This window comes from Panthera leo, chromosome D4 (genome assembly GCF_018350215.1).
Source record: "Panthera leo isolate Ple1 chromosome D4, P.leo_Ple1_pat1.1, whole genome shotgun sequence".
In the NCBI taxonomy this organism is placed as follows: domain Eukaryota; kingdom Metazoa; phylum Chordata; class Mammalia; order Carnivora; family Felidae; genus Panthera; species Panthera leo.
Window position 1 is genome coordinate 56,079,302 of NC_056691.1, and position 10,084 is coordinate 56,089,385.

Here is a 10,084-nt window from a genome sequence, read left to right on the forward strand (position 1 = left end):
GAAACATAAGTTGGAAATGCACAAGAGGATGGGGAGGGATGGGGTGCAGGACAAGGCTGGAAGGGGCCAAAAGAAGGGTAGAGGTGGCTTCCAACTCAGTTCCCTCACCTTCCCCTATCTCCCAAGATCTAGCTCTTTCTCATGGCTCCTGCAATTCTGGTCTTCCACCCCCTTCTTGAATCTCTCTGTTTTGGTATCAGTGGGGAAGGGAAAACACTTCTTGACCCAGTAACAGTGGGTGGCAGCTTCAGAAATATACATTTTGGCTGGCTTCCGATCCTTGGTAGTATACAGGCCAGTGCTAGACCATGCTGATGAAAGGTGGGTAGGAGATTCTAGGCATTTGGATACAGAACACCACATTCCAGTCTAGTCTTGGTTACTAATCTTCTGCCAATACCCTCCTCTCTCAGTGCTTCAGTTTGTTCATCTGTGCTTTTGTGATTAATGAAAATGGCAAAAGCCTGGCCAGAAACCAGATCACAAGCCAAGGGCCAGTGTGCTGGAATTTGGCCAGAAAAGGGCACTCTTCCCTTTGGCCCTGTCCCAGCACACAGTGAATGCTCAGTGAGTACGGTTTGCCCCCTCCCCCATCTAGGCTGTAAGACACTAAGACCCTGCTGCCCACCCTTACCGCCCTTCTGAAGGGTGTATGCCTCCTCCTCCATGCCAGATTACTTAGGCCTTACAGATTGTTTTATCCTTCCCCATGCCATCTTAGCACACACTGCTTCATCTTGGGCTGTCCACTGGAACTTTCTGCAACTATAATATGTCCTGTCCAATATGTTAGCCACTCACTAGTTACACATGGCTTTTGAACACTTGAAATGTGGCTAGTGTGCCTGAAGAACTGTATTTTTAATTTTATTTCATTTTAGTTGATTTTAAAATTAAATTTAAGAAGGCACATGTGGGTAGTAGCTACCACATGGACAGCATAGGTTCTAGGCAGGCTTTTTTGTTTGTTTCTTGTTTAGTGTCCCTTGTTTAAAAGAAGAGTTGATAGGAGTTACCATTTATTGAGCACTTACTCTTTGCCAATTTTTGCATAAGTGCTTTACAGGTACATCTCAATGAATCCTAGAAATTCCATTCAAAAGATGAACAAACCATGGCTTAAGAGGTTAGTTAAACTGGCTTCAGATTGCAAAGAAAGTTGGAGGGCCATTCAAGTGTGAGTCATGCTCTCCAGCCACTTAGGGAACCTTCCAGGACCCAGCCTGGGTGTTCTGCTTCTACAGACCTAAAAGAAGTAAGCTAAAGATGGTTGCTGGGGCCCCAGGAGGTTCATCACTGAGTACTGATGGATGGATGCTCTTGACAAAAAGGAGAAGGAAGTTCATTCACATACTCCCCATCTCCTGGGGACACAGGAATCCTGGCTCCTGACATCCCACTTTCAGATATCTCTCCTCTTGCTTTTCTCCTGGACCACAGTGCCCTTTGGGTCACAAACTGAGAGCTCAACTGGGTGCTATGTGCAAATGTTTGGGAAACAGGCAGGCCCAGAGGAAGCCAGTTGGGTTGGGAGCTGGGGCCTAGAAAAATCCTTGTTTTTATGCAGTAAAACCCCACAGCAACAAAAACCAAGAAATAGTATAATAGCTACCTTTTATTGAGCACCTACTTGTGCCAGGCACTTTACATACATCTGTACTTATAATTCCCACAATATCCTGGGAGGTAGGCATTATCATCACCATTTTACATATGAGGAAACTGAGGTTCAATAAGTATAAGCAGCTTGCTTAAAATCACACAGCTTATAGACAAGTGGTAAAATCAGCACTCAAGATAGACATCTGTGAGTGCCCCCAAACTTTCATTAGGCATTCTTCACACTGGGGAAATAGAGGGGGTAGAGGAGTGGACAAAAGGATGCATTCTTTAGGAGTTGAGGGAAGCTGAGCCCTGCCCTGTTTCCTACCTCCCCGCTCTGGCAAGCCACTTCTTCAGACTCAGCTGCAAAGTCAGGGAGATTTACTCTGGCTGAGGTTGCTCTTCTTAGAAAGGGAAAACGGCTGAAATGAAACACCTTACCCTGTATGTGTATTTACAGGTGTCGATGTGCGAATGTAGTTCGCGTGCCAAAGCACACCACATCAGAAAAAGAACACTGCTCGCTCCCTTTGACGCCACACCCCTGCCATGTATGCAGGAAGTGAGGCAGCTGAGAAATCTTGAAAGCGCTATTTATTTCCTGCTATAGTCCCAGAGACATCAACCAGGAGAGGGCCAGATCAACAATCAAAACCTCAAATTTGCTTCCTGTCCCCTCCTTCCAGGCTCATCCAGCTTCAGAAGTATTGTGTTCATTCTATAGATCCAGGAACACATGGTGCCTCTCTCTCTCTCTCTCTCTCTCACACACACACACACACACACACACACACAGGTTCTTGAGTTAAGGCACCAAGTTGGGCCTGCATGGCCTTGCAAGTCCTTGCCCATTAGGCCATGGCCCTGGTCCAGGGCTGAGCCCATGTGTTTACATAGATGGGTAAGTGCAGCATTAGGAATCTCTTCACAAGTGAGGGACAACAATGATGGCTCAGTGCTGTGCCCAGTCCTTCTATCCTCTGGGATGGGACCTCCATCCTCCTTGTCTGTTGGCCAGACACCTCCATCCCATCTCCTTAGCTGGGGTAGGACCAGGTCAATACACTTCAGGCAAGTGCTGGGAACTCGGGGCCTGGCTTCCAACACCAAGAATGTGCCTTTCTAAGTGTGGCAGGGAGCTATTTGGGGACATTAAAAGGATTAAGTCCCAACCTCAGAAGGACAAAGATGGCCATTCAGGCCAGGACGGACAGTAAGGTTTCTCTCTGTGCTTTTAAAACACAATCATGTGTAATAGGAAGATAGCTGGCATTTTACCTCAGAGTTCTCTCGCTCCCACCTCAGAAAGAGGTTTCTGCAGACTGCAGTGAGCATGGAGGGAAAGAGTGTCTTTAGGATTGTGCGTTGAAATGGGAAGTTGCTTCAGCGCCCCCTCACCTGGCCCTGCAGGAGCTGGCTAGAGCACATTTATGTCAGCACCCACTTAGTGGGAACTGCAGAGGTGGGACCTTCCTGGAGATGCACGGTGTGGTTGTGATGGAGGGTTAAACACCTGCATGAAGACAGAGGTTAGGGCTGTGGGATTCCTGGGTCCTGGGTTGGGTCAGGATGCCCAGATGAAGTAGGCAACCTCATCCAGGTCCACGGGGTAATCAGTAAGCAGCACTGGGGTTTTGTCAAAAAGCTCGCCCTTATAGCTGCGCCACTTGCCTGCAGGCAGGTAGACATCTCGCTCCTGCTTGCCTGGCTCCAGTACTGGAGCCACCAGCAGCGTGTCTCCGATAAGGAACTGCGAGTCGATGCGGTGTGCTGTCTCATCGCCTGGCGCAATCCACCAGAGGGGGCGCACGATGGGGTCACCTGTGTCGGTGACCTCACCAGCCAGCTCAAGCAATAGCGGCGCTACGAGTGAGGCCCTAAGCGCTGCAAACTTGTGCGCGATAGCCACCACTTCGGCGTCATATTGCCAAGGTGGGACTGAGAACTGCATAGCGGGCATGAAGGCGGCCACCTCCAGCCAGCGAACATATAGCTCACGCTCTGGCACTTCGCTACCACCCACTGTGCGCTCAGACACTGCATTTCCACCCACCATATCAGGCAGGATGAATGGGTAGCCCAGCATGCTGACGGTGAGCACCGCGGGGATGAGCGAGCGCAGCCCCAGATCATAGCCCCACACCGAGTCGCGGTCCACTAGACGGAAGAAGCACGAGATGTTCTGTGACTGGTAGCCCACGCGAACCTCTGCCAGAGAGAAGAAGGGCAGCGCCATTTCAGTGTAGCGTCGGCTCCATATGCTGGGGTCTGACAGCGGCCTGTAGGTGCTAAAGTCCCGTGGCAAATAGCTGACCTCTCCTGCATCAAACTTGAAGGAAGCCACAGCATAGCGGGAGCGCAGCCGCCGCAGGTGTCCCTGGAACCAGTCACGAGCCTCTGGGCGTGTGAAGTCCAGCACCGCGCCGATGCCATTCCACCAGCGCACAAGCGCGGGCAGCCGGCCAGTGGGTTCGCGTACGAACAGCTCGCGTTCTACACCCTCACCAAAGCACGATGAGTTGTAGTTCACAAACGGGTGAACCCAGAGCGTGACGCGAAAGCCGGCGTCACGCAGACGGCGAAACATGTCAGTGGCATTGGGGAACTTGGCCTCGTCGAAGTCGAAGTCTCCATAGGCAGGTGTGTACATGTCATCTATTTCCAGGTGGCTGCTGTTGAATCGGTGCTGGCGGATCTGCTGGGCGAAACGTTGCACTTTGTCCTGGTTCACGGCACGCCCATACAGCACCCACGTGGACCAGATGGGGTCCCTGAAGGCCTCGGGTGCTGGCACCCTTGACGGTTTGTTGAAATAGCGTCGAACCATGTATTTGTGGATTGAAGTAACATCAGAGCCGACACACACACGGTAGCTGAGCTCTGGTGCTGCGGAGCGGCCAGCAGGTGGCTTGTAGGGCGTGTCATGGTAGCGGGCCTGCAGCCGCAGCGAGCGTTCGGTGCTGTTCCAGCCCAGGTGGAAGGGCACTGAGTCGTTGACTTTGATGGCAGCCGCACGCGATGACAGCCAGTAACGTTCGAGGATGCCTCCGAATGCGGCGTCAGAGGAGTAGACATCACTGGTGACGAAGGGCTGTGGCTCCTGCTGGCCATCCAGGCGGATAGGCCAGTGCTGGGTCCTCATCTCAGCACCGCCGTACCAGTGTGCCGCTGCATCGCCCAGGAACATGGCGTGTTCCACCGCGCGCCCTGGAGCTGCCTCCTCCCAGCGCACACGGTAGCACATGACCGTGTCCTTGGGCCTTACAGTCTGGATAAAGAAGTGCAGCGGGCGCCCATCTGCTGTGCGAGAACAGCCGAGCAGGGCACCGTCGCGGCTGCAGGAGTCAAGGTCCAGCATGCCTGAGCGGAAGGCCAGTCGGAAGACTTGCTCACCCTTCTGGTTGCGGATGGAGAAGCCGCCTCGATTGAGGTCCAGCAGCTCCGCACGCAGGCGTTCTGCTTTGCGTAAAGAGGCACTGTAGTAGCACCAGGCCACCACTGCCGCCAACACCAGCAGCAGCCCCAGCACCGCAGAGCCTAGCAGTGGTTTCAGCTCTTTGGACGGCTTGGGCTTGGCAGGCGAGAAGTTATCAGGCAAGAAGGTGTACATAGCTGCGCCTGCGGTGGCCTTGGGACTCTTATGGTCTGTGTGGCTCCCAGGGCGGCGGCGGGGATAGGCTTGGCTCTTCTCCTGAGGGTTCTGGGGCATCAGCCCCCAGTTATGGAAGGAGTGGGCAGTAGGACCACCCAACAAAGCGCATCTGAACCTGGCCTGCCTGATTCTGGAAGGGGAAAGAGAGAAGTAGAACTGAGCTTTCTCATTCCATAGTATCTCCCTTTGCTGCAGCAAGAAAGAAGAGGTGTATACTTTGGAGAGGTTGTATTACTGGGATGTAAGGTCTGGGACTAAAGGCTTGACCCTTAACAGAACCATCTGTCTGTATCTTACCCACTCTTTCTCATGAGCCCAGTTTTTGACAAAATTAGTCAGGACTCTGAATGGGGAGGGGCAGATGGCATACATCCCCATTTCCCTGGTGGAAGAACAAACCCAGGCAGGGTCAGGGAGCTGTCTAGACTCACAGAATTAGTCAGGCCTCCCTGGATCACACATGGATGCAGTTCAGGCTGAAGAGAAGAGGAGGGATCTGGAGAGCGCCATGGTGGGAGAGGGAAGATAATCCAACCAGCTCCTTCAGACCTTTAACTGGGCAGTAGGCTGGCTTTCCTGTCCCCAGAGGGGGAGAGGAGAGAAGGGGGAACATCTCAGGCATGGAATTTAATCTTGAGTCAAAAGTCAGATTAAATCTAGAGATTAGAGAAGATACCCAAAGCCAGCCTCGGTCTTGGGCCTGCTTTGGAGAGAGGCAGGGTTGAGTCTGGACATTAGGGCTGGGGTAAAGAGTCTTGCCTGGGGGCCATGGTGACTTCTCAGACCACCCTTTCTTTGCTCTCTCAAATTCCACCCTGTTCTCAGTAATTGATCACCAAGTCCATTTCTCTGCCAACCTTCCTGCTCTCTCCTCCTGGCAACACATCTGTTGGCCAGCTACCTCCTGGATGTGTCTCTACCACTCACTGACTCTCCTGCTGCCCTTGCCCTAGTTTGGGCACTGTCATTTCTCCCCTGTATCATTGCAGTACTTTCCCCCTAGACCTCCCTGCTTCCAACTTCTTCTTCCCCCAATGCCTTCTGCTTACAGCAACCATGGTGATCTTCTTAAAGCACTTATGAGACTATATCTCCTCCTAGTTTAGAGAGCTGCTCATGACCCCCAGGATTAAATTCAGAAGTGTAAACTTTGCAATCAAGAGTTAAGGCATGTCATGGTCTCATCTGCTTTCTGATTCCATTTCCAGGCAGGCCTATCCTGTGACCACCAAACTCATTCCTTTCCTAATCTAAATCCTTCAGCCATATGCCCTAGGAAGTTTTGCCTAGCCACACTGGGCCAATGTCTCTCCTTCACCTATCAGACACCCCCTACTGCACTACATACACTCTCATACAGTGTATGCTAAACACACAGATATGACTGCAAAAAAAAAAAAACAAAAAACAAAAAAAAAAAAAACCACCAAAACCAACCAAACAAACAAAACCCATAGACTTGGGGGGAGGTGTGTGTCCCAATCTGCTACTCAAGGCCACTGACCCTTCCTATCTCACCCCTCAGGGCAGAGTTCAACAAAGACATAGCACCAGCTAGGTGCACACACGACATACACAGTGCCAGCCGGCTGCCCACCTGTTCCAGCTGGGAGGAAGTAGAGAGGGAGACTGGCAAATAGTAATTAGTCTCCTCCCAGATGCCAGTGTCTGTCTCAAAGTCCTCAGCTATTTCCAAGGAGATGCCAGAACTGCTCAGGGTCCTCAACTCCCCCACCTCTCCCATGAAGAAACTGTCAAGAATGACAGGTACAGACCAGAATTTGATCCCAGATGTCAATATATAGCTCCTTACAATCTTCCCTCCCCTCCAGTGAGGTGTTGTCTCAGGACCTCATTCTCTGTGCTCCCTCCCCCCAACTCCCTAAGCTGGTCAGTTCCAGCTGGTCTGGAACAGCCTCTTACTCTCTTTCTCTCATCCCACACAACTTAGCTTTCAAAACTTCCCCACACCAATATGGACTTCCCTTCCTGTAGGAACAGGTTAGAAAAGCCCTCCTGGAGAATGAACACAGTAGCCTTTAACTGATGCCCTCAAGCTAAGCAAAACCCAAAGAAGTACCTGCTGTACATTTATATTCATTCATTCATTCATTCATTCAGGACAATCAAGGCCCCCTTCTGGGCACTGAGGGAATAAGGGGAAAGGGTCCATATCTGAAGAGGACAGAGAACAGGGTGAGGGCATCCTCAAAACTTTCATATTAAATCAGCCTATCTCATTAGACCTGGAGGCATAGAAAGGCCACCAAGATGACCTCAAAAGCCCTTTCCAACAGGTTCTGAGAATCTTAATGTTCTAGGATTCCAAGGGCTTTTTTTTTTTTTTGTGAAGGACAGGAACCCACAGGCCTAGGAACCCACTCCATGCAGGCCCTGTAATGGTCTCCCAAATGCCACCACAGCATCCAACTCTAACAATAATACTGAACAAGAAGTATAGCTATAGTGCCTATTCTACAGATGAAGAAACTTGCCCAAACAGAAGAAAGAACTTGTTTGAAGTCACCAGGTAGCAAGGTTGCCTAATCCAAAATCCCAGCTTAACCCTCCACAGCATAATTTTCAAGAGATGGGAGATAATGGTCCGACTGGCTGTCTGAATGCAGCAGAGGAAAGGAGCTTTGTGGGCCAGAGGGTGGGACAGGCTCTCACCCACTCAGGTGAGTGTGTGCATAGTGAAGCCTATCTTCTCAAGGACTGATGCTGCTGCTTGCTCCAGGAAGGCTACTTGGGGGTAGGAAAGGGGCAATTTTAATGGCATCTGGTATCGGGACTGTGGAGGAGGAACTATGGTTCCTGTGTTAACAGCGTTAGAGACCCCTGTAATCTGCCGCCTCCGCCATCTGGCCAACCACAGGCTAATGCCAGCAGGTGGGGTCTGATCTAGCCAAGCCTTTCCCCACTTGACACTCAACCTCAGTCTTGGCCGCCGGCCCTTGGCCGGATCTGAGGGGGAGGGCCCGGCCTGGCCCCAAAGAAAGGAGGGAGGGCATGCCAAGTTGAGTCGTTTGCCCAACATAATTCCATTGGGGGGGGGGGGCTTGGGGGAGGAATGTCAAAGGCAACTCGATCCCGCCCATCTCCTTGCCCTCCTCAATGACAGGATCCGAAGGGATCGAGTGACTGCGCCTACAGCTTGGAATACTCCAACCCCACCCCAGCGCTACAGCTACAGTGCCCGAAGGGACAGAATGAGGTCTAGGGGCCAGCCTCCCGCTGGGAACCGCGGCTTGAGAAGGGGCCCAAGTGTCCAGACTCGCACCCCCTACTCATTAGTAGGAGCTAAAGTTCAGGAAGTGTGCTTCCTCAACACCCCCCAAAGTCCCACCGCTGGGCTCACTCACGGCAGTGACCCCAGAAGTGGGGGTGAAGGGAGGCTCCCGAAGATTCCCTCCACGCTAGCCGGAGTTGGGCTCCCACGGCACAGCGCGGGGCTCTGCTAAGCTGGGAAACAGCTGAGGCCCTCCTCGGGACCCGCCCTCTTCCTGCTCGGCCACGCCCCGGTCGTTCCGTTTCATTTCGGGCTTCGGAGTCCAGCCCCGCCCCTGGTACTCGATCCCTCTGCCCACATTGTCACGCGGACCTAAGGCCCCACCCCTTAGCCCCCACCTTTCTTCTGCTGTTTTGTGCCCACCTCCGGGCGACTCTGGAGGGCCACCAGCCGGAGGTCTCCCGGCTCCGCCCCCTGCCTTCAGGCCCGCCCCCGCCGGGCAGTTGCTTACCGCATTCAGGCGGGGCTCTGCCCTAGGCCTTCTGGGAAATGTAGTTCTGGAGGAAGGAAGGAGCAGTTGTAGACTTAGGATTCTTGCACTTCTAGGCTAAATTTGGGATGTGTATGAGGAGAAACGAGCCACAGGGTAAAGGGGCAGGGTTGGCTCTTGGGATTCCTTCCCCTCCACATTTGGGCAGGTGGAGGCCATCTCGGTATAACGCTCTCACTAGCTCTCCATGTGGAAAAAATTTCCCATATGGAAACAATTCATATAGAAAAAGGGTAGCGGAGTTCCGGGAGGATCTCAGAGGCTCGGTGCAGGACGGATCCTATTAAGGACCCAACGGGAGGAGGTTAGTTCCACCAGCCGGGAGGCCCAAGTTGTTGGTTCCCACCGGACCAGTAGTTTCTGAGGTTGGGGACATCGGGATTTTGCAATTCCCCCTCTGCCCTCTCCCGCCCCCCGACACCCCGTGGTAGCAGCCGTTAGAAATGACCGTGCTGTGAGGTGATGGACGTGACCCGCCATACCCCTGCTTCGAGGAGTTGGGTGCAAAAATGTTAAAGATCCCAGAGATTCCAGAACACCCCACCCCTTACTTCTAGAGGGACAGAGAAACAGGGCTTTGCTTTGTAGTTTGAAATTTCTTAGTCATGAAACCCTCTAATGTTATGTTTTGGACCTTTGGACTTGGGTAAGGCAGGGCAGTAAGGGTGTCTGGACATAGACTTTTGGGGGACTGTGATGGAGACTCTGGGAGAAGAGATCAAGAGCTTTGGGTATAGGGATAGGTCTCTGACTGCAGAATGGAAGATTCTGGGTCCACTGAGATGTGGCAGTGAGGGAACATCTAGGTTTGGGAGATACTGAAGAAATGTCAGCTGGAGGGACCTCCTGGGTGTGAGGTCCTTGGGCCCTCCTTGCATGGCTAGGTAGACCCGTTAGTTTGGGTGGAGGGGAGATCACCAGCTGATGTTATCTATCAGGAGGGCACTCAGGGCCACCAAAGAGAAACACTGAGATGGGGGCAGGGAGGGCTCAGGGCAGGATGACTGAGAAACTACAGCTCGGAGGGGGCTTGGCAGAGGCCTGTGTG

The 10,084-nt window shown here is 52.4% G+C and overlaps 1 protein-coding gene across 3 annotated transcripts; it reads right to left on the reverse strand.

Moving 5' to 3' along the window:
- Positions 1–1,602: 1,602 nt before the first annotated feature.
- On the reverse strand, positions 1,603–8,986 carry MYORG (myogenesis regulating glycosidase (putative)). 3 transcript variants are annotated; one of them, XM_042913395.1, is made up of 3 exons: positions 8,620–8,829; positions 5,686–5,830; positions 1,603–5,384 (listed from the first exon to the last, which is right to left on the reverse strand). In XM_042913395.1, the coding sequence occupies exon 3, from the start codon at positions 5,309–5,311 to the stop codon at positions 3,167–3,169; it is 2,145 nt and encodes a 714-aa protein (XP_042769329.1). In that variant the 5' UTR covers positions 5,312–5,384; positions 5,686–5,830; positions 8,620–8,829; the 3' UTR covers positions 1,603–3,166. The 3 variants fall into 3 exon arrangements, with proteins under 3 accessions (XP_042769329.1, XP_042769330.1, XP_042769328.1); XM_042913396.1 differs by lacking the exons at positions 5,686–5,830; positions 8,620–8,829 and adding an exon at positions 8,885–8,986; XM_042913394.1 differs by lacking the exon at positions 5,686–5,830.
- Between the last annotated feature and the right edge of the window lie 1,098 nt (positions 8,987–10,084).